The sequence below is a fragment of the Paralichthys olivaceus genome, chromosome 6, assembly GCF_024713975.1.
Source record: "Paralichthys olivaceus isolate ysfri-2021 chromosome 6, ASM2471397v2, whole genome shotgun sequence".
NCBI classification, from domain to species: domain Eukaryota; kingdom Metazoa; phylum Chordata; class Actinopteri; order Pleuronectiformes; family Paralichthyidae; genus Paralichthys; species Paralichthys olivaceus.
Window position 1 is genome coordinate 9754649 of NC_091098.1, and position 24156 is coordinate 9778804.

General features: G+C 43.5%; 2 protein-coding genes and 4 non-coding genes across 10 annotated transcripts in view; all 6 read right to left on the reverse strand.

Annotated features, from left to right (window-relative positions):
- Positions 1-24156, reverse strand: part of bsna (bassoon presynaptic cytomatrix protein a) — a 130593-nt gene that overhangs the window by 18397 nt on the left and 88040 nt on the right. For 2 of the 5 annotated variants that reach the window (XM_069526211.1, XM_069526209.1), the window contains exons 5-10: positions 11311-16719; positions 10542-10583; positions 9785-9955; positions 8772-9028; positions 7549-8479; positions 1279-2938 (exon numbers count right to left, since the gene is read on the reverse strand). In XM_069526211.1, coding sequence (XP_069382312.1) covers positions 1279-2938; positions 7549-8479; positions 8772-9028; positions 9785-9955; positions 10542-10583; positions 11311-16719 — 8470 coding nt within the window. Of the gene's footprint in view, positions 1-438; positions 2939-7548; positions 8480-8771; positions 9029-9784; positions 9956-10541; positions 10584-11310; positions 16720-24156 lie in introns of all 5 variants that reach the window. The other 3 variants (XM_069526207.1, XM_069526212.1, XM_069526208.1) reach the window with 2 other exon arrangements.
- Positions 19818-19890, reverse strand: trnar-ccu (transfer RNA arginine (anticodon CCU)). The gene has a single exon. It is a non-coding gene; the product is annotated as a tRNA-Arg (tRNA).
- On the reverse strand, positions 20411-20483 carry trnar-ccu (transfer RNA arginine (anticodon CCU)). Its single transcript has one exon. It is a non-coding gene; the product is annotated as a tRNA-Arg (tRNA).
- On the reverse strand, positions 21518-21590 carry trnar-ccu (transfer RNA arginine (anticodon CCU)). Its single transcript has one exon. It is a non-coding gene; the product is annotated as a tRNA-Arg (tRNA).
- LOC109630516 (uncharacterized) lies at positions 21894-23393 on the reverse strand. The gene is made up of 2 exons (XM_020088754.2): positions 22681-23393; positions 21894-22585 (listed from the first exon to the last, which is right to left on the reverse strand). Exons 1-2 carry the CDS (start codon positions 23116-23118, stop codon positions 22409-22411), a joined length of 615 nt encoding a protein of 204 aa, XP_019944313.2. The 5' UTR covers positions 23119-23393; the 3' UTR covers positions 21894-22408.
- On the reverse strand, positions 23675-23747 carry trnar-ccu (transfer RNA arginine (anticodon CCU)). Its single transcript has one exon. It is a non-coding gene; the product is annotated as a tRNA-Arg (tRNA).

The following is a 24156-nucleotide window of genomic DNA, read 5'->3' on the forward strand; positions in this document are numbered from 1 at the left end:
CAGTGTACACAAAGAATGCATAAATGAAAACACATGTAAAGAAAATATAAATATCATAGACATAACTAATACAAAACCCTGTAAAGAAAACACAATGCATCTGTGTCGTGCAAAGAAGACCTTTCAAGTGAATCAGAGTGTAGCGAATGAAGAAAACGACCACGTCGAAGAACCATGCGAGTATTGGACAGACAGACGACTGGACGAACAGGCGGAAGTATAGGACAGGCAGGCAGACAGACAGACAGCAGTCCACTGATAAGAGAGATCCAAGTGACTCAGGAAGAAGAACACATCAGCATGCAACGGCTATCTCTGTCTCTCTTTTTCTTTCTTTCTCTTTACTAAGCCTAGCCTCTGGGTGGGTGGGGGACGTTTAGATAAACGGTGGGGGCAGTAGGTAGTGAGACTGCGTGGGCATTCAGCTCCCACAATTACCTTCGCTGTCTGACACAGCGCAATGATAATCGTCTATAATGTACGTATCATCCGATTTGTAGACATGTGTCCGAGGCAGGTCCCGTATGTGGTCTTGTACATCTGGCAGCGAGTGGCTGGAACCATATTGACCATAATAGTAATGATATCTACTGCTGCGACTGTCGTACGGGTCGGGACCTAAGCTTGATGATCGACCAGAACTCATGAACCTCCCCAGGGGACTGAGTGGACTCTCCTCTTCAGAGTACTGCCGGGTTGGTTGGCGCCCCTGGCTGTAGCTGGATCGGTAGGAGCGATCGTCCCTCTCATAGGATCGGCTGCGATACCCAGAGTAGTCCCTGGCTGAGATCTTGTCCATGCCATAGCCGGTGGAACGGGATCGGCCAGTGGAGGTGTAGTAAATCCGATCGTCCTCCTCCGCCATAGAACCATAGTACCGACTACCATGACTGGTGCCACTGCCGGCCTCATAAGCATTCTTCTTAAAGCCGTAATCCTCGATCAGCTGGCGCCCTCGAATGTGGGAAGAGGGGTAAGCCCCACCTGTTGTTGAGGAATAGGAGGCCAGGTCTGCCTCCACATCCCGCGCCTCCTCAATGGGGGAAAACTTGGAGATTTTTTGCTCCATACTTCCCAGCTTTCTGTGCTTGCTGCGCTTGGAGGACATGACAGCAGGAGCCAGAAGGCTTCTAGAGGATGGTGACGGTTTCTGTACCCCGGAGCGGATGCTGCCATGTTTGTAGTCGTAGTCATAGTAATAGGGCGATCCCCCACCCATGCTAGCGCTCACGCTGCTGCTGCTGCCCCCTAGAGGTCCGTGCCTGTAGCTGCTCTTACCCCTGCCGTGGTGGTCGTACAGCTCTTCCTGCATCGTTGCTTCCTCCTCGGGTGCCCTGCCGTACGAGGAGCTGCTAGTTCCCCCACGCGTCGTGCTGCCAATGGTGCTGCTGTGGCTGTGGATGTCGCCCGGATAACGCCCACTTCCGCCATGATGAATCATGTCCACTGTCGTCGTGCCCAGCCCATCTTTTGCCGTCAGCTCGCTAACATCATCAATCATCATGTAGTTTCTTGGAATGTTTTGTTCTAAGCCAGGAGCCCCGTACATCCCCTCTGCTGTGCTGTAGGTTGAGGGACTATCTACAGAGTGCCCATAAGCATTGGAAACTGTAGAAGTGTACTGTCCATATGAACTGGCTGTGGTGGTAGTGTAGCCATAAGTATTAGCAGTGGTTGTGGTGTACTGGCCATATGAACTAGCTGATGTTGAAGTATATTGCCCATAAGTGCTAGGTGGCATGGTAGAGTACCCACCGTAGCTGCTGGACACTGGTGCTGAACCATAGGGCCCATAGGAGCTGGCCATGGTTGTTGTTCCAGTGTACTGACCATAAGAGGGGGCTGCACTAGAATAGGTTGCATCCTGGGCCGTAGTGGTGACCACGACCGTGGGGTTGCTGATCGTCTCGTAGTTGGTGGGCATCTTATGCTCCAAATCGGCAAGTGAAGTCTGCCTGGGTCTTCCAGGATGGACTGTCAGGATATCCACTTGGGGCTGACCAGGGTATGGGGTGGTCTGGCTGGGGTAGGACACAGCGCTGGGATAAGGTGAGCTGTGGGTGGGGTATGGAGGCTGACCAGGTGGTGCAGGCCCAAAACCTGTCTGCCCAGGCTGTGGCTGAGGTGCAGCTGGTATCCCCATGTCTGTCTGGGGGTAAGGGGGCTGAGTTTGGGGATAGGTGTGGGAAGAATAGGAGGTTTGAGATTGGTATGAAGGTCCTAGAGGGGGAATGTGGCTCTGGAGGGGTGTGGGCTGTGGCAGTGCCTGGGACTGGGACACTGTTGGATAGGGAGGCTGGCTGAATGTTGAGGGCTGGTATGGCACACTTGGTTGTGCAGATGGTACTGCAGGTTGGCTCTGGGGGTACTGACAGGAGAGGAAGGATGAGGTGGGTGGGTACTGGGCTGCTGTGTTCAGATCGCTGGTGAACTGGCTGAGTGGAGCAGTGCTTGGCCTTGTTGTCAGTAGTCCATTGGACTCATGTGATGCAGCTGCAGCTGCTAAACGTAGGTTATTCAACTCACTATCAGACATATAGTCCCTTGTGTCCCCCATACACCTAAGATAAGCAATATCTCTCCTCTCCCTCTCTTTGACCAGTGTCTCTTTCCTATGGTGGATCCCCAGCTCAAGGTATCTCAGTTTAGCATCAATCTCCTTCTCTTCTTCCTCCAGTTCAGCTTGCTGCTTTCTCAGCTTGGTTGACTCTTGTTCCACGGCCTTCAGCTCGTGGGTGAGGTCTTTGAGGAGGCTGGCTTTAGCTGCCAGACCAGACCGGGAGCTGGGCTTGAGGCTGGGCACGGAGGGCAGGTAGACCTGTTGAAGGGCGGGTGTCATCATGGGCAGATGAGCGGCTGCAGTAGTCTCCTCCGGAGGAGGACTGGGCAGGGTTCGCTTGACCTTTCGGAGTAGTGAGCTCTGCTGTAGGGCTGCCAGCTGGAGAGAGAGAGAGAGAGAGAGACAGGAAGGGAGCAATGGGAGAGCAGACAAAGAAGCATGGAAAGAAAAGGATTGGAGAGGTAAAACCGAAGAACATAAGAGTGATAATGTGATGGCAGTGAACAAGTTGAATGGAGAGGGATGAGAGATGGGAAAATGATAGAGGGTAGGGTGAGGAAAGGTGCAGAGAGATAAGATATATGGACAGGCATCATTGGAGGGTAGAAGGACATGATTAAAGAGAATGAAATATGAAAAGAGAAAAAGGGAACAAAGCATAGGGAATATAGAGAGGAACAGGAGGGGAGGAAGGAAAATAGAGCAGAAAGGCATGAAGAGGGATACAGGCAATGTATAAGGTAAAAGAGGAAATAAAAGGGGTAAAGAAATGAAAATATTAGAGAGGGAGAATCATGAAATGGATAGCAGTGAGGACGATGAGATGAACAGAACAGGAGGAAGAGGAGAGAGGAAAACTCAAAAAGAGGAAAAGGTCAAGAAACATAAGAGACAAAGACAGGATGCAATGACAGGGATATACAAGGGAGACAAATAAGACACACATAGACATAGAGACAAGGACGACAGGAAACAAAGGTGGAATTTGTGTTAGAATATTCAAAAATGTTAAAATTAGTGACAGCTGTGGTGCAGCTAAAGGGATAGTTCACCCAAAAAGGTCAATTCTCTCAGTATCTACTCACCCCTATGCCAATGGAGGGGTGGGTGAAGTGTTTGAGTCCACAAAACACTTTTGGAGTTTCATGGGTTGTAGCCAAATCCAATACAATTGAAGACATTAATGACCTGCCCCATTAGTGAAGAAAAACATGACATGCCTACATATTGCTTGTGTGGTGTCATCCGAGTGTCCCAACATTGATGTTCAATTCGAAACGAGGTCATTTACACTATGTTTTAAGTCTAAAGGTCCATCAGAAATGGTGTAAATTATCTAGTTTAAAGTTGAATATGGCTGACACCACATGAGCAGTAGGAAGGCATGTTATGTTTTTGAAGATCTGAAGATAGGTGACTAATTTCTTCAATTGTATTGGAATTGGCTGCTCCATCGGTGTAGTGGTAAGTCGATAATGAGTGAATTTTCATTTCTGGGTGAACTATCCCTTTAATGCATTTAGTTTATCTAAAATATTTAAATTATTTAGAATTCTTTTTATTTTATTGTACTTTTAAATAATGTGTATTTTCTTACTCAGTTTTTTAAACATGGCTCTTGGTCCCATAATATGAAGTAGTTAATATATTATTTAAACAAATTAACTTACAATGAAAACTGTTTTATATATTCAGTAAATTCGATTTATGATTAGAAGGATGCAAAGTAGTTACCATTTGTCATTGAAAAACATAACAATTGTGATGTGTGACATTTATATAAATAGAATAGTTTAGCCAAACAAATGAAGGAACTAAAATGCCATGACATATGTCAAGGAATTAATTTCTTTTCGGTTGGAGGTTGTAGGCATGAACTTATGGCAAATACAGTATATAGCTGGTACATGGATAGTCTGAGTTTAGTGCTTGACCTCAACCCATATGTACTGATACGGAGAGGTGGTTGACTCTGACTCTTGTTGAATTTATGTTAATTCATTTTCTTGTCTTTTTCTAATGGAATATGAGTGTGTATGCGAATGCCTATCTATGAAGGCCAGTTTGGTTCAATACTCTTGAATCCAGCCAAGCGCTGACATGTACATCAGAATGAATGAGATTTCCTCTTTTTTTAATGTCTAAATACCATAACTTTCATTCCTCTACCAATGTTGCAGCATTTGGAATTTGTAAATAGATCGCACAATGTGTGTTGTTTATCATTTTATTCTGTGTGTGTGTGGAGGCGGTGACATGTTAAAAAAAATCCCCTAAGGAACTTATTAATCATATAATCCGAGCATGTGGGTAGTGAAAACATACCCCTGATGCTTCACAGCTTTAGAGGAGAAAATACTGTAGAATCTATACTATCAAAGGGGCTATTTATCACAGCATTCATATAACTGCTATGACTCAATATTGATGAGAGAAGGTTTACCATGACAATAATCATTTGGGTGACTCAAATTCCATGCATTGGCAATTCATCCTACAAGCACTGGGAACCCTTGTCTTTAAAAAATCTGGTTAATTACAGAATAGTGTTTTTTGACAGAACTGACTGCAGAGAACAAAAGTGTTGCACACTGGAGGAAATGAGGCTGTCGTGAGTCAATAGCACCTTTTAAATCTATTTATAAAACATTCTTATTGGAAAGACTTTTCACACTCGGTTTAACTTGAATGGTCTCTTCATTTGTTTTATTATAGACACAGATTTCTAATATTGATGGTGTTTGCTCTATATAATGATTCCAATCAAGTGAATATGCTTTGCCACATTTAAATACTCACTTTAACATTTTTTACACTTGATTATAACATTTTTAAAGTAATAATTAGCTGCCTTGTGCAATGTGCTTTTTAACCTCAGTTTTGCACTAAGGGTCAGATAAAATGATAAGAATTATAATGTATTAATTTCTTTAAACAATAATGACATTTTTTAGGAGATTAATTGGAATTATCTTCTTCTACTCCTGACCTTGAAAGCAATTTACCATCCTGCCATGTTTCCTGTGATAAGAATAAATCATACAGTTGTCCTTTTAAAGATTTATTGTTTGGACCAATTAATGACACTGAATAAATTTTTAAATCATAGAGTCACTTCAGTTTTGTTTCTTGTGCCTTAATCCAAAATAAGTAATGTTTTAACGACCAGAACACAATTAAGGGGACATTAATTAGGCAAATTAAAAACCTGAGAGAGCATCAGACTGAACCATCCTGAAGCTACAGCAAGTAACATTAACAGGCAGAAACATTCGCTGTCTACCTAGTTCAGTTATGAAATGTAGTTATTTTGTGGGAGAGACATTTCTACAATTTAGACTCAAAGCTTAATAGTAGATTCTACTTTGTATTTGTTTTTCAACAGAGCTCTTGTTTTAGCTTGTTGGATTGCATTTCTTTCAAATTGGAATGGGGTGTACTTCAACAGTGTTTGCACTAAATGACTAAGAAAACAAAATCATAAAAAATTTAAATTCCATAACAAAGGGAATCAGTCATCATAGGATTCAAGTAAAGCATTCATCAACCCCGAAAAATAAAAAAACAAAGGAAATGTGCAATGAAAGGAATTGTTTCAATCATAGTCACATAGAAGCTGTTCGGTATTTATGCCTTTGGCAAATTTTGACTCCACTGAACAACATAAAAGTGACTCCTGCTATTGTCTAGAGCAAATACAATGACTGTGTGAATGTAAGCTGAGCCCCCTCTGTCAAATGTACATCTTATTACTCAGAATTTCAATATTTGTGTTTCATATATTTCTAATATCGAATGTACATGTGTGATTTTGAGACCTGAAGATGAGTTACCGCTCTGGATAGAAGATATGTAAAGAAAGCAAAACATCCAACCTGATCTGTATTTGGAGAGATGCCTCGGTTCCCTCAAAACTCCAAAGCACATGACAAATGTGCTCAATATCAGTTGTAATTGTGATGATGAGTTTTTAGAGTTTTTTACTGTTTTTTTTCGGTTTTAGTAAGGGTTAAAATAATAGACACAGTATCACAAATCTACCAAACTTATCAGATACAGACATTTTAACAAATCATTAAGGCCTGCAATTTTACTCTGAAGACAGCTTCTAGATGATTTACCAGACCACAATCTAAGCAAATGATGTAAAGTGCATTTTAAGGTGTCCAAATCAAACTTTGCGAGTTTCATGGAGGAAAAAATGGGTGCAGCAAGACATGTACGTCGTTTCTTAATTAATCATAGATGGGTTTTGAGTGTAATTTGTAATATATCATAATGTCATCGCACATTCCCTTTAAAAGCCAGGTTCGTTTGCACCTTGACAGTGCTATTCTAAGGGCAGATTTGCCAGGTAGTAAAATAGTACGCTTCCCTGAAGAGGAAATGGATCTGGTCATGTGCAAAGTTAAAAGGCACAAGGAGGGCATCTGTGTGTGTAAAAAGCAGACAGTAGGTGCAATAGTAATATGCACCTGCATATTACTATCTTGATAATGTGCCAGTGAAATACTGCACCACTGACTTTAGACTGAGAGTTTGTTGGCCAACAGTGCAATCATTATACACTGCCTCAAGACAGCTGACAGTTCCCCAGACCCCAACTCATTTTGAGACCAACCAAGGGAAGTGAGAGGTGCATCAGCTATTCAAACAACATGGACGCTGGGTGGATAAAATGTCAACTGTGACTGTCTGAAACTGGCAAAACATTTGGATTGCACTTTGTGTTTCTTTGTGAAAGGTTTAAGATACGTGTGGGTTGTGTTTCTTGGCAGCAAACAGCCGATACAACAAAAAACAGACTAGCTGATAAATGAAGCTGATAACATGCATTATGTTTCATATAATTTTCTTCCTTATGAAAGCCTAGCTCCACTGTTTAACTATCTTCTAAACTTTTGCTCTGAAAACACCTTAATAGCATCTATTTTTCTAATTTTACCTTTCAATGTGAGCTAATATCAGCACGGCTTGAGTGACTTTACCTGGCTCTGGAGTGCTTGTTGTTGATACAGGTTCAGCCTGACCTTGGTGTGTTCGTCTGTGGTGGGGCTGAGGGGCTTAGGGTCTGACATGGACCTTTGGGTGCTCTTGATGGGTCGGGGCACAGATGGGTGGCGCTGGGGAGATTCGGCTGTGTAGGACTTCTGCTGTGGTGTGACATGGGCCTTGTTCAGCCGCTCACTGGAGAGAGAAGTCTCCAGCAGGCGGTGAGGGGACACCGGGGACACAGGAGAGTAGAGGACTTGTGGAGATTTGGGGGCTGTCTGCTGCTGCCGGATGATGCTGGAGATGGATTCGTTGTGGAGGTGGTTGTGAGGCTGGTAGTTGATGTCAAGTGGGTCAGGGCGACGTCGCTCAAACTTGGCTGCGTTTGCTGCAATGTGCTGCTGCTGGCGCTGCTGGGTCAGAAGGTCCACAGAACTGGATTGTTGTGTTCCTGTACTGGTAGAGGAAGAATATGGACTGACTGTGGTTGGTACACTGAGCTGTGGAGCTACAACACCTTGGGACTGGGCTTCTGGGTCAGTTTGGCATGCTAGAGACTGTCCTTTTTGGGTTCGCTCAGGTCCAGAGATGTAGTGCACAATCTCTACTTTATTTGGGTCTGGTACTGTCACATGGATCGCTGGGGAGACTCTCCCTAGGTGCTCCACTTCTGTCTGGCAAGACATTTCCCTGATGGTCTGGACAGCGATGCTAGAGGACACCATCTTGGGTGTGTCGGTTGTACTGGATGTGCTGTTTGAGGCAGCAGTGCTACTGCCAGCAGCATTGGACTCTGAGTGCCGGGAGAAACGGGAACGTCTTCGGCGGACCGGGTGTTCCGTCTCAGCTTTATCCTCGTCATCGTCTGTCTGGACGGAGCAGTCAACACTGCGACCGCGCCTCCTGGTGCGATGACGCATCATGTACCTAGTAATGGAGAGAAGAGAAGAGGATAAAAAGTATAAATTAAGCAATTATGCCACATAGTGCTGCTTAAACTTTTCACAGACAAATTATATACTAAGTAGAAATATTTATTTAGGTATTTGCTAATACTGAACACTGTAGGTATAAATGCAATCACCTAAAATAAAAACATAATGAGTAATTGCATGTTATCATAACAATAATACCCACACACGTTCACTTACACACACACCCATTCACTTATATGCTGGAAACACTCTCTCACTACCCTCAATAGTACACACATCTTTACCTCTCCTCTCCATCCTCATCATCTGTCTGCACACAGCTGTCCACAATCCTGCGGGGGGAGCCATAGAAGACCACGCCATCACCATCCAGGCTGTCCCTGCTCAGCCTGGTCATGGAGCTGTGCTTCCTCATGTTACTCCTGGTCTCCATGTGCTCCTCCTGGCTCCTCAGACACATCTCTGATGAGGAGTTGGGGAGGGACCGGGAGCCTATCTGAGAGTCATTGTAGGGGTGCAGGGGCTGTCCATTTACGTCCAGCTTTAGAAAAAAAGGGGGGTAGTTTTAAGGTTGTCAGGTGTTTTCACCCACTCAACCTTTACAGATTCATTTGAGACTGAAAAGCTATGATTGCACCTTATATCACCTATCAACCATTTAATACATTTTAGTACCAACATAAAACAACAGTGCAGACAAATATCATATCAATAAAAAGCCAATTTAGTTAATGGTCCAATATTATAAAGTGAGATCTCCATGTCTTATTTAGGTTTAAAGCAGGTCGACATAGACATAAATTATGAACGTATATTAATATACCTGTGGCCTATTTAGAGTCAAACTGCAGTTCAGTCAATAGCTGAAAAAGGTTTTGAGGAGGTACACAAATAATTATTTTGTGCATTCAATTTGATAGATTAGGCATGAATGATTTTACAGGCACCAAATTTTATTTGCTAGCTCATTCATGAGTTTTCAGAATATGTGCTGGTGATCTAACGAACACACCGACTGACATTGGTTTTGCTTTAGATAGTATGCTGCTGAAAAAGTGTCACAAAGGAAAATTCTACCATGATAAAGGCATGCGAAGGGGTCACACGGGTGTAGGTACAGAAGGTGTAGTGGAGGCAAATAGCATTACTGTGAGCTCCTTGTAGCATCTACTGTATTTTCACACTTCCTGTACCCTAACATTATGTGCCGCTGCTGCCTGAGAGCTGAACGCTTCAACATCAATGCTAAAGGACGTAACAGTACTTAGTGTAAAAGCCAGTCTTTTACTCTGCTCACCTGTATGCCCTGAGCTACAGCAGCAGTTTTCTGTCTCTTTTGCTCTTCGAGCTGTTGCTGGAGCTGATGTTGTAATGACTGAATCTGGTCAAGCTGGGACTTCTGCTGAGCCAGCTGCACTCTTTGGAGAACAAGTTGTTTCTCACGTTCTTGTTGCTGCTGCTGCAGAACCTAAAGAAGTGTTGGAGGAAAGAGGAAAAGGAAGAAGCATACATGGGCAAAAACAGAGAGCGAAAGCGCAAGACAGAAGAGCATGGAGAAGAATGGTACAAGAGAGGATTGAGAAGTAACCAGCAAGAGAGGAGAAGATCAAGAAAGAAGAAAGAAATGATGAGGAAAAAAAGAAAGAAAAGAGACAGTGAAGACAAAGTTGTTGACCTGTGGACATCTGGTTGGATGCAAGATGATCAGATTTCAAAAATGCAAACTCAATTGCAAGACTCCTGAAACTGAATGTGACATGAAGTTATCCTTCTTCTGATGGATTAGTTTTGAAAATGGTTCCAAGTTAGTTGAAGTCTTATATATTGCAAAAATCAAGAATGGAAGCGCAACATAATATGAAGAGCAGCATGTACCGGTAATTGCGGTTGCCAGTCATATAATGCTCATTCAAAAATATTGAATGCATTTTCTGTGTTGCTTAAATGACAGGCTGGTGCAAGTAAGGAGGTAGGGGGGTTTGGCCTATACTGTTATGAGATGCACATTAGACATTCCATCTCTAGTTCATTCTCATTAAGAAAGGCTTCCACACCTGTTTAACAGAGTTAACTTGAAAGATTTTCAACTGCTTGTTCTATCAAAAAAGAAGACAATTGTCATGTTAGCCCTTCTGTCATCTGTTACAACGTCTGCATGAATCTATTAGGAGCTCAGTTTAGCATTAAATTAAAATCTTAACTTAATATAGATTAAGTGTTTACAACATAGTGTGATCAATTTTCTTTTTGCAAATAAATCATACCAACAAATGTAACATGAAACCACTTTACAAACTAAATCTGAGCATCATGAGTTTCTATCACACATAAATACTACAGGCATGTTCATGCACACTTTTATAACAGGAAACGTCCATTGAAATACACAACATAGCATGCAAATAGTAGAATTATACTTGTAATGCAGGCTGGATGCAAATGTATTAAAACCAAAAAGTCATTAGCATTTTCTCTCATGACATAATCCTCTAAGGAGATATTCAATAGTTTAACTGGCAAAAAGCCTCCAATAAAACTGTTACACTTCCTTACATGTATTTTTTTGAGGAACTGCTTGTAGACATGCATTGAAAGACGTGCATATATTATATACTGTACAAAGCATTTGTTTTCAAGTATGTACTGGAACAATAAACAAAGCAATTTTAATTTACATAAAATGATGAAAAACTAAATACAAGACAAGTAATACTACGACATTAACAGAAAAACAGTGCCACATGTAACAATGCAAAATAAAACAACCACAAAACAACAAGACACCAACTTCAAACTTTTGATTTGGCCTGTTTCTCCCTCTACCTGTTCCTTGATGGACTGCAGATCCTGTAACTCTCTCTGCACCAGCATCTGCTCCTTCTCCCTGTGCAGCTTTAGCTCAATCCTTTCCCGTTCCAGCTCCTCCTGCAAGCGCAGTTGCCGGAGTTTCTCCAGCTCTACGCGCTCCCTCTCCATCTGCAGGAGCTGCTCCTGCTGCCTATGCAGCCTCTCTGCCTCTGTTTCACCCTCCTTATGTATGGCACCTGGTGGAGGAAAGGGAGGAAGACCCCCTGGAATTGGTAAACCACCAGAAGGGGCAGAGGGGCCTACTGGAGGTTGAGTGTAGCCGTTGGTGTGTGAAGGACCTGAGGGAGGATAGGCATGGGCTGCTGGAGGAGGAGGTTGCTGCTGCTGAGCAGTTGTTACTTGTTGTTGTTGTTGTTGTTGTTGTTGTTGCTGCTGCTGACTGTTTAGGTGTGCCTGTGACAGGTTCATTGGCTGCTGCTGCTGCTGTGGTTGTGTTGGTATTACAACTGTTCCTCCTATTGAAGTGATTTCTGCTGATGAAGAGGTCACTGTTGCACCTTTACCAAGGTAAACTGGTTCATCCTGGACTGTAGAGCTACTAATTGTCATAGAAACAGACACTGGGGCACCTACTGGTGCTGAGGTTGTTGCAGCAGCATCAGTAGTGGCAGTGGCTGATGTTGTTTGGAGAAGACCTGGTGCTGGGTAACGGACTAGAGCTTGTCCAGATACAGGAATTCTTGGGCTCATAGGGAGTCTGCTAAGACTAGATAGGGGCACAGGTGTCATATTGGCAGAGGGGTATGGCCTGTAGACCCCGCGCAGAAGTGGGTGAAGAACAGATGCAGGTTGGGTTGTAATTGGAAGTGTAGAAGCAATGGGGGTTTGAATGGTGGAGTAGATCATACCGTCAGAAGACCTAATAGCAGCAGGGTACATGGCTCTGAGACTGGCCTGCCTGGCATTGATAAGGTTGGTTAGTGCTTGACTGTGGGATATTGGCTTTCCATCAAGTCCAAATAGCAGATTTTGTCTCAAGCCAAGACCTGCTACAAGTCTGGAGGACCCAGGCCCAGTTCCTCTACCCAAAGTGCCAAACTGCATCAAGTCTGGGTTGCTTCCATACCGATCAATGGAATTGAGTGCTGCACACATCCGGCTAATCTCCCTGGCAGTGGTAGCACTGTACTGAGCCAAGTTTGCTTCTTGGAAGTTAGCAATGTCACGAGCAGAGTAACCATAGTCTGAACTAATGTTAGACAATGAGTTATATCTCCTTATAGGCAGTGTTTGGGCTGTTATGTCTCCTCCATGACGTAAATCTGTGTAGGAGCCATACTGCATCCCTATATACCCTCCATAACCGTGTTTCATGGCAGTTAAATCCATGGCAAGTTCTCCTGTGCTTTGGAGCTGTGGGTCTAGTTTGGGGTGGTAAGACTGTAGCCCAGCTTCAGCTAGATTTGTATCAGACATTGAAGGCTGGAGCTTACCAGGGAAAGGTAATGTGTAAGCTTTACGTCCATCCATTGGATACTCATCATACCTTACAGGTTGTCTTTCTTGGTCAGACTCATAGGTGAGAGGTGGGGCAGATGGAGGCCTTATGCCCTCTTTCTCAGAAACACCAACACAGCTTCCACCAAATGGAAGTCGGTAAACAACATCACAGCAAGCTGGTTGGTTGTCAGGTTTAATTTGGCCACCAGTCTGCTCCAGCGCATCCTGTCCTTCTTCTATTTGCACTAGCTGAGTTACTGCCCTGACCTGCTCTGGTCCTCCATCCATCTGAACTACCATGCTATGTGGTGATTTACCACCTGACATCATACCAGGAGGACTGGGCTTCCCTTTCAGCTCAATGGGACCAGTGCCATACAGTTCAGGATTAATGGCTGGTGATACAGCACTGACCACAGCTGAGGTTGTGCTTGTCTGGCTGACTAGTATGTCTTTTTTAAGCAATGGTGAGATCTGGCCAGTAATGTTGTACCTGGCTAAAGCCGATGCTTGTTGCTGCTGCTGTTGCATCTGATGGTGCTGATGCAACTGCTGCTCAAGGAGCTCTTGTTGCTTCTGGAGCTTCTCTTGTTGTAGTTGTAGCTCTCTCTGTTGGATACTGAGGTCTTCCAGTTTAGCATCAATTTTTGGTATTGATGGGTCAGTTGGAGGTGAAATTTGTGGTTTGCTCTGTGAAAGACACACAGCTGGACCCATGCCCTGGCCCAGATCCACTCGATTTTGATGTGGGTCACCATAGACTGCTGGCTGTTTAGGCTGGATCATGAACATTGAAGCAGCCACAGTGACACTCACAGTGGTTGGTGTGGTGGTCTCCTGGGTGTTCAGGTTCATTATCAGGGGCTGGACAATTGATGAATGTCTGCTACCCTCTGATCCACCATGGTATTTCCTGCATTCAGTGGCTAATGAGGTAAGATCCATTCCTTGGTCAGTCATGATAATAGGGGCCGGTTTGGTGGCTGTTCTGAGGTCCACAACACTTCCACCTTGTATCATATGGCCCTGCTCTACTCTAGAAGTGCCGGGGACAGTAGATATTCGACAGAGAGAGATGTTATCCATTGACACTGATCCTCTGGTGTAAGTGCTGGTTGTGGTGACCATACTTGTTCCCACATTTACCTTCTCCACTCTTTGTGTTCGGTAGAAGCTGCGTGTGGGAGACTGTTGGTAAGGTGGCGTGTCTGGGGGGCTGCCAGATGGGGAGTAAGTGTCAAATGTTGATTGGCGGCTAAATCGAGTGGGTGAAGACAGAGGAGAAGTAGCAGTGTTGACTGTCATTGGTCTAGCAGGGCTTGGAGGTGGAGAATATGGGGCATCTTGGGAAGACTGCTGTCGATACAGCCGTGGTGAAACTGATCGATGTGATGTTTGGGTGCCCTGAGCCATCACTGGAGATGTTGGCCCAGATCCAGCTGAATCCATTCGCATTTCTGAACTGAATGTCTGTGTGGAAAACTCAGCTGTAGCTCTTCTGGAAGGTGACCGAGTGGGACTCTGTGTTGGTGGTGAGGGAGACAGAGGGGGACTGGTGCTTCTGTAATAAGTTGTATACTTGGGAGATCGTGGTTCAATAATTCTCTCAGTGGAGGATGTTGAGCTGTCTCGCACCTGGACACCCCTTGTCTCCCCTACCCTCCTTGTGATCACCTCTCTTTGACTGTAGGCTTGGGTAATCTCTGCAATTTTGCTGCATACGCTTGAAACTGTAGCTGAGGATGTGGCAGGACCTCCAGTGTGTCGACCATATATTCCAGACTGAGTAGATGTCATAGTCTGGCTTGAACTAGTCTGCGAAATAGTTACTGCATCTCTGGCATAAACTCCATAAGCTGCAATAGTTGTGGCAGCCACTGCGGGGGTTATTCCATTCTTTCCTGCTTGGGTTTTGATCCTATCTTTGTGTCCATCTTTTGCAGAAAAGTGCTGTGTTACTCGAACATCTGGGATTCGTCCTCCACTTTCAGCAAAGGAGACAGGAGCTGAAATCTGGGTTGGGCTGGTGCCTGGGGTCAATAGAGCATTGCTCTGCTCAAGCAGCTTAGCAAAGGCTGAGCCTGTGTCTAGGAGTTGTTTGTCTGGGTAGGAGCTCTCAATTTCAGTCTCTACTTGCTCATCAGTGGCCTGCTGCATCTTGGTGATATTCTGCGATGTTTGCCGGATCTCCTCATAAATATCTGTTTCTGTCTCTGCTGCTTCATTGTCATATCCTGTTTGTTCTTGTTCATATTCATACTCATCATCAAAACCTTGTCCATTTATATCCTCCTCATAGTACTGCCCATGCCGACCATGTTGTTGCTGCTGTTGCTGTTGTTGTTTCTGTTGTTTTTGAAGCATCTCTGCCTTTCTCATCATCTCCTCATAAACTTCTTCAGCACTCTTTAGTGGTTTGGAAGTTGAGGATGGTGCCATGGTAGTTGTTGTTGATGATGATTTCTCTATTGGTGAGTAGAGAGACATAAAGGTGGGGAGGTTGTACTCACTGCCTGATTTGTAAAGTTTGGACTCATATCCTTCAGCCTCTGAGTCCAAACTCTGAGGGGAATACTCAGAAGCAGAGGAGCGATGGAGCTCCTCCATTTCTGCAGCTTGTCTCAGTTCTTCTGTTGGAGAAGCATCTTCAATGGGTGAGAGATTGCTAGGTGGTGTCTTGGACCTCTCTCTGCGCCTCTGAGCCCTCAGCTCCTCCTTATCCCTCTTGGTCTTTCGTGCTGTGCTCCTTATTCTCTGTTGTTCTACCTCCCTCATCTTCTCCTGCTCTCTAAGAAGTTCTTCCTCCTCTCTCAGTTCATCCTCTTCTGAAGAATCTTCAATAGTGGGAAGGAGAGGGCCATGGGAGCGGTGGCGTGCTTTCCTTTGCTGCTTAGCCTCTTCTAGTCTTTGTCTCCGACTGGGGCTACTGTCACTGTCCTCCTCCATTGATGAGATGGAAGTAGGAGACTGGCCAGAGCCATATGAGGATGAAGTGGGTGGCAGGGTGGATGAGTAGTCACCACGAGAACGCTCTTCAGGAGATCCAGTAAGGCTCTCCATCTCTAGCTCTGGTTCCCGATCAAGACTCAGATCATTTTCACTGCTCAGGTCCATGTCTCTGCTGTAGCTATTGGTGTTATTGAGTTCAATGGTTTTAAAGCGCCTTAGGCCTCCTTGTGATGCCATCACATCTTCCTCACCCTCCTCCACTGAGCCTTTATAAACATCAGTAGAGCTCTTAGTTTCTTCCTCAAAACTGCTGGAGTGGTGCTGAAGGCGTCTCTTCTCTTTCCCTGAGTCAGAGATGATGTGCTTGTGGTGGCCTTTCTTGGGTTTCTGGTAGCCATATCCTTCATCCTCCTCATCCTCCTCTTCCTCCATCTCTTCCTCTTCCTCATTTTCTTCATCAGCACTCATCTCCATTATTTGTCTCCGCATGAACTCCTCATCAGTCATTTCTGTGGGTTCAGCCTCTTTTTCCTTCTTTTTCTTCTCCCTCTTCTCCTCCTTTCCTTCCTTCCGTTTACTCTCCCAGTCTCCTCCATCTTCTTCTTCCTCCATTATGTCCTTTAACTCCTCGTCAGAGTCATATGCATCTGGTGGGATCGACAGGGAGCGTGGGCGCTGCTTTCCTCTGTCATCCAAATCTCTGTCTCTGTGCTTTCTTCCCCTTCTGTCTGCCTTCTCTTCAGAGAGACTCTTCTCCAGCAATGGCCTCATGGAACTCTCTAGCTTGGTAATTTCAGAGGGACTTGGCGGTGAGCCCCGCACACTGATTCCCCTTTCGCTGAGCTTCATCTCCTCTTCTTGGATTAGACCTGTAATTTCACTGTGGGAGCTGGAGATGCCATCAGAGGAGTAGCCAGTGTCACTGAGGCTCTGGGGGCTGCGTGACAAGTCCTGGGTACTGTTGCTTTTTGTATCCTAAAGAGAGAAGAAGCAACAGAAAAAAAACATCAGCTTTAGGGAAGATATGGTCAGTTTATGCAAAATGTGAGAATGTGTTGAATAAACTGCTGAACAAGTACATTAGTGTGCATACAGTTTAAGCCCACATATACTGTATTTGGATCCTTGGAAACCATTTTTCTTTAATGCATTTGTTCAAAAAAAATTTACTTTAAAAATTACGTAGGAAAAAGAGTATCAGTGATATATCTCATCATCACTTGTGCCATAAAAAAATTAAAACTGAAGATAAGCTTTAGCAATGACAGCAAAGGTTTTGTTGAAAAATCTAAAGAACTACAGTGAATATTGTTGAAGCAAGAGGTTAATGCATATTTGATAATCAAATTGTTTTTTAATGGCACATGATTAATGTGAATTATTCATTATTTTTGGAACATCTGCTCCCAGGTGCTATGAATATACTTCATTTTAAACAAGAACACATTCAAATTGGCCTCTTTTTTTAAGATGTGGAGGTCAATAAAAACAATTCTTGCTATATTATTTGAAAATCTCTCTTTAGGGAATTCTACCAAGATATTAACTTGACTACTGAGCAGTAACATCTGATTTGAATCATATGAACCCTAAATTCCCATCAAAGAAATTACTCATAATTTAAGTTATAAGTTTTTCCATCTGTTATTCATGAGCTCATTGGATATGTGGGCCAAAACTGAATGTTTAGTAGTTAAACTGAACAAAGACAAAGTGACAACACTGAATTCACAGAGTACACAATAAATGTGAGTTACAGAGAATAAAGACTGAACAATTAGATATATTGCACAAAATTACAAAATGCAGAGTCGCCCTTCCTATTTCCAAAACTGAATAAATAGTATTATATATCCTTTATCATGACTAGCAGCTACGTCTGCCCCTTGAACAAAGCCATAAATACATACTTTGATTTAATTACAATGTAGTTATGGAGAAGTTATGTCAAGTTAAGGCAAGTTATAGAGAAAAGATTAAGTACTAGGCAATTATAAAAGATTCAAAGTATGGTTTTCTTTATTCGATTATTAAAGTAAATCTTAAAAAATAAAATAAATGGCACCATGATGACAAATTATATAATTAAACATTAATCAAAGCTACATAGCTTACAAGAAATAGGCTTTTATTTTCCACAGTTTTTGAGCCATTGATGGAAAGAGGTTGTTAAAATTTGTTTTTTTAATATGGATTGAAAATAAGATTTTTTAAAGATGAGCCCAAAGTAAATTCATGGAATTAGTATGACTGGAAAAACTACACAAAACTCATTCATCAATGGCTCAATCTTGGATGTTGGTTGATAACATGCCAAATCATAAACTCAAAGGGACTAACCTGGTAAGGAAAGGGGTAGGAGGAAAAATACAAAATATATAGGAATTATGTAAATGTTTTCTAGAAACTCTATGACGGCTACAATACTTGAGATGAGACTTTTTTTTGAGCTCTCTGTACTAAAAATTCCAAGCAGCCCCCGAAAGGAGGTCTGCGTAGCCTTCGAAAAGGTCTGCAGCAGTATTACTTCAGCTGAGGGCTCAGTGGTTTGCATATTCATGGCATGCCGATCATATTTCAGCAGGCATAACTAAGAGAAGGCACTATTCCACTGATTCTCCCTCTGTGTTTGTTTCTTTCTCTCTTTCACCCCAAGGTAATCCATGAATGCCTTGCTGCCACTTTCAGTCTCAGCATTCTGTAAGGAAGGAATCAATGACCTGCTTTCCAAACAGCCATGGACAACAGTGCTAAAGGAGAAAGTAAGTGGTTCAGCTTTAAATTCTAAATAATCAGGCATCATCTCAGTGTGTTATGTAAAGTGCCCAGTGATTTGTATATAGAATTTAGTTTCAACTTGATGAAGTAAAGTAAATCATGGGCTTTAGGAAGACAGGAGGAAATCTAATGACCCAACTGGTCACAACACAAACCCAAACAAAATTACCCACTTTGGTACTGGAAAATGCTTATAGCTGAGATGTCCAGTATCTTCCAACTTAAGGAGGTACTGTAAAAAACAAAAGCTGTAGAGCCTCTTTGCAATATCTTAACAGCCCACCGCCTTCTGGTAGGATAATAAAAGCAGAGTTTTGATCTTTTAACCTTTTAATACCTGAAACCGCCCATAGTCAGTTAGTCTATAGATCTCTGGGTTATAGGCCCTGCATTCTTCCGCTGCACTACTCTGCTGTCAGAGTCGAGCCAACAAACCCTTGTTTAAGAGGCCAGTGGCTTATTCATTGGCCATGGCACTATGGAGCAACATGTACACAAACAACTCGATCTGCTTATGTTTCGAGATGTTCTGCCTCTAATCCAAAAGGCTTTTTCAGTTCTAACTGGGAGGTTTCAGGTATTCTACCTCTTTATGTGGAGAATCGTTGGGTTAAACAGGCTCGCTGATCATTTTTTCCCCTGAGTCAAGGTCTGAATGGCTGTTATCACCTGTAAGCATTGGAATGACCCTGCTATTATATGAGTCTTTAGGGTCACAGGAGTTGGGGTGTGATTGGGTATTGAGGTGTCTGGGTAGAGAATTTAGGATTGAATTGTAGGTAGATGACTGACAGAGGTGAAAAGCTTGAAACCTCCAATAGTCAGTTAGAACTAAAGAGGCCTTTTGGGTTGCAGACGAAAAAAGTCTTCAAGAAACACAACCAAGTCCATTTTCCTATGTACGGTTGTTGGGCTGCAGACGAAAAGTCTGCCAACTACGTACAGTTGTTCAACTGGATACCACGATCTGGATAACTGAGAATCTTTACAAATATTAATAGGTATTTTACAGTAGCCAGTGCATTACATCTGTTATCAGAGTTGACAGTTATGACATCAGCTTGTTCTTTCCTCCACTTTTGCAAATGCCTGTGGATTTAAATAATTCAGTCAACATGGGTAATTGGGAGAAATCATGTAACAGATGACCCTGTATGTGTTTCATGTTGAGGTACTGAATTAAGCTGCTGTAGTTTCTGTTTACAGACAATAACCTCCTCTTAAAAGTTGGACAGCAGAGGATAGTGTCAATCTATCAACCTGTGGGTTATGGGACCCCCACTTCTGCTGTCAGACACCCCAGATGGGACTTGAACCCACAATCCCTGGCTTAGGAGGCCAGTGCCTTATCCATTAGGCCACTGGGGCACTTTTTGCTTCCTTTGTTTCACACAATTTTGCTGAAAACACGGCACTATGGAGCAACATGTACACAAGCAACTCAACCCTGCTATTATGTTAGCCTTTGGGGTCACAGGGGGGTGTGGTGGGTATTGAGGTGTCTGGGTAGAGAACTCAGGACTGAATTGTAAGTAGATGACTGACAGAGGTGAAAAGCTTGAAACCTCCCATAGTCAGTTAGAACTAAAGAGGCCTTTTAGGGTTGTGAATATAGAGTCTTCAAGAAACACAACCAAGTCCAGTTTCCTATGTACAGTTGTTGGGTTGCTGTGGATTAAATTGACTAATTGGGAAATGTCATGTATCAGATGACTGTATGTGTCATGAATGTGTTCCATGCTGTTCATTATCTACCAACTTAAGGAGGTACTGTATTAAGCTGTACAATAATCTCCTATTAAAAGTGGGATAGCAGAGGATCTGTTCAGTCTATCGAGCTCTGGGTTATCAGCCCAGCACCCTTCCACTGCGCCACTCTGCCGTCAAACACCCCAGATGGGACTCAAACCCACAATCCCTGGCTTAGGAGGCCAGTGCCTTATCCATTAGGCCACTGGGGCACTTTTTGCTCCATTTGTTTCACACAATTTCGCTGAAAACACGGCACTATGGAGCGACATGTACACAAGCAACTCAACCCTGCTATAATGTGAGTCTTTAGGGTCACAGGAGTTGGGGGGGGTGTGGTTGGGTATTGAGGTGTCTGGGCAGAGAACTCAGGACTGAATTGTAAGTAGAGGACTGACAGAATGAAAAGCTTGAAACCTCCCACAAGCCTTTTGGGTTGCAGACAAAAAGTCTTCAAGAAACACAAGCGAATCCAGTTTCCTATGTACAGTGGTTCAAACAAAAGAGATTTAATATATGAATGTGAATGAACACAGAAATTACATTCTTTACCAAAAAAGGGAAATTCAGAAAAAATATTTAATTGTTAAAAGAATGATTTTGTTGAATTTACTCCTTGTTTTTTGTCTTTAGAAAAATAGCATTAATACTGGGATTATCTGTGAGAAAAAACAAAACAAATATGTAATATACGCTGTAATCACAATTGCATGACCACAATTGTTCATTTGTCTTTTAACATTGTATAAACACAACTTTCAAATCCTTGAAAATAACATCGATGTGATTGAATTTGACAATAGCTGGTTGATCAGCTTCTCAAGGGTCAGACAACACAAACCCAAACAAAATTACCCAACGTCTGTTGGGTTGCAGACGAAAAGTCTGTGAACTATTCACAATTGTTAAAGTGCAGTAGATACCACTGAAGATCTTCACAGATAGTGCATTACATCTATTAGCAGAGTTGACAGTGATGACATCAGCCTTCTCTCTGTTGTTGTCTTTCCACCACTTTTGCAAATGCTGTGGATTAAATTGACTAATTGGGAAATGTCATGTATCAGATGACTGTATGTGTCATGTATGTGTTCCATGCTGTTCATTATCTACCAACTTAAGGAGGTACTGTATTAAGCTGTACAATAATTTCCTATTAAAAGTAGGGTAGCAGATGATTGGTTCAGTCTATCAAGCTCTGGGTTCTGAGCCCAGCACTCTTCAGCTGTGCCGCTCTGCTGTCAGACACCCCAGATGGGACTCGAACCCACAATCCCTGGCTTAGGAGGCCAGTGCCTTATCCATTAGGCCACTGGGGCACTTTTTGCTTCCTTTGTTTCACACAATTTCGGTGAAAACACGGCACTATGGAGCAACATGTACACAAACAACTCAACCATGCTATTATGTGAGTCTCCCATAGTCAGTTAGAACTAAAGAGGCCTTTTGGGTTGCAGATGAAAAAAGTCTTCAAGAAACACAACCTAGATCAGTTTCCTATGTACGGTTGTTGGGCTGCAGACGAAAAGTCTGTCAACTATGTACAGTTGTTAAACTGCAGTAGACACAACTGAAGATCTTAACAGATATTGATAGGTATTATACAGTAGCCAGTGCATTACATCTATACTCAGCAAAAAAAGAAACGTCCTCTGACTTTCAACTGTTTTTACTTTCAGTAAACTTAATGTGTGTAAATATTTGTATGAACACTAAAAGACTCAACACCTTAAGACATAAACTAAAAATGTTTCACAGACATGTGACTAACAGAAATAGAATAATGTGTCCCTGAATGAAGGGAGGCTCAAAATCAAAAGTACCAGTCAGTATCTGGTGTGGCCACCAGCTGCTTGAAGTACTGCAGTGCATCTCCTCCTCATGGACTGGACAAGATTTGTCAGTTCTTGCTGTGAGATGTTACCCCACTCTTCCACCGAGGCACTTGCAAGTTCCTGGACATTTCTGGGGGGAATGGCCCTAGCCCTCACCCTGCAATCCAACAGGTCCCAGACGTGCTCAATGGGATTGAGATCCGGGTTCTTCGCTGGCCATGGCAGAACACTGACATTGCTGTCATGCAGAAACTCACGCACAGAACGAGCAGTATGGCTGGTGGCATTGTCCTGCTGGAGGATCATGTCCGGATGAGCATGCATAAAGGGTGGAGGATGAGGGAGGAGGATGTCTTCCCTGTACCGCAAGGCATTGAGATTGCCTGCAATGACAACAAGCTCAGTCCGATGGTGATGTGATATACCGCCCCGGACCATGACGGACCCCCCACCTCCAAATTGATCCCGCTCCAGGTTACAGGCCTCGGTGTAACGCTCATTCCTTCGACAATAAACACGAATCCGTCCATCACCCCTGGTGAGACAAAACTGTGACTCATCAGTGAAGAGCAATTTTTTGCCACTCCTGTCTGGTCCAGCTAAGGTGGGTTTGTGCCCATAGGCGGTGTTGTTGCTGGTGATGTCTGGTAAGGACCTGCCTTACAACAGGCCTACAAGCCCTCAGTCCAGCCTCTCTCAGCCTATTGCGGACAGTCTGAGCACTGATGGAGGGATTGTGTGTTCCTGGTGTGACTCGTGCAGTTGTTGTGGCCATCCTGTACCTGTCACGCAGGTGTGATATTCGGATGTACCGATCCTGTGCAGGTGTTGTTACACGTGGTCTTCCACTGCGAGGATGATCAGCTGTCCTTCCTGTCTCCCTGTAGCGCTGTCTTAGACGTCTCACAGTGCGGACATGGCAATTTATTGCCCTGGCCAAATCAGCAGTCCTCATGCCTCCCTGCAGCATGCCTAATGCACGTTCACGCAGATGAGCAGGGACCCTGGGCATCTTTCCCTGGGTGTTTTTCACAGTCGGTAGACAAGTCTCTTTAGTGTCCTGCGTTTTTAGAACTGTGACCTTAAATCCCTACTCTCTGTAAGCTGTTAAGGTCTTAACGACCATTCCACAGGTGCATGTTAATTAATTGATTATGGTTAATTGAACATGCATGGAAAACATTGTTTGAACCCTTTACAATGAAGATCTGTAAAGTTATTTGGGTTTTTACAACATTATTGTTGAAATACACAGTCCTGAAAAAGGGATGTTTCTTTTTTTGCTGAGTTTATTAGCAGAGTTGACATCAGCTTGTTCTTTCCTCCACTTTTGAAAATGCCTGTGGATTTAACTAACTCAGTCAACATAGGTAATTGGGAGAAATCATGTATCAGAAGATGCTGTATGTGTTCCATGTTGTTCATTGTCTACCAACTTAAGGAGGTACTGAATTAAGCTGCTGTAGCTTCTGCTTATAGACAATAACCTCCTATCAAAAGTTGGACAGCAGAGGATAGTTTCAATCTATCAACCTGTGGGTTATAGGACCCCCCCTTCTGCTGACAGACACCCCAGATGGGACTTGAACCCACAATCCCTGGCTTAGGAGGCCAGTGCCTTATCCATTAGGCCACTGGGGCACTTTTTGCTTTCTTTGTTTCACACAATTTCCCTGACAACACGACACTATGGAGCAACATGTACACAAGCAACTCAACCCTGCTATTATGTTAGCCTTTGGGGTCACAGGAGTTGGGGGGGTGTGGTTGGGTATTGAGGTGTCTGGGGGAAGAGAACTCAGGACTGAATTGTAAGTAGATGACTGACAGAGGTGAAAAGCTTGAAACCTCCCATAGGCCTTTTGGGTTGCAGACGAAAAGTCTTCAATCTTTACAGATATTGATAGTGTAGTGAATGTCACTGTGTATGGGGAGAGGGGACGAGAGGAGAGCGAGTGATTGCACCTGAGATGAGGGTAAGTGATTGCACCTGTGGTTGGAGGAGGTTTCAGAGAGCAAGTTGAAAAGAGCACAGTGAGTGGACACGCAG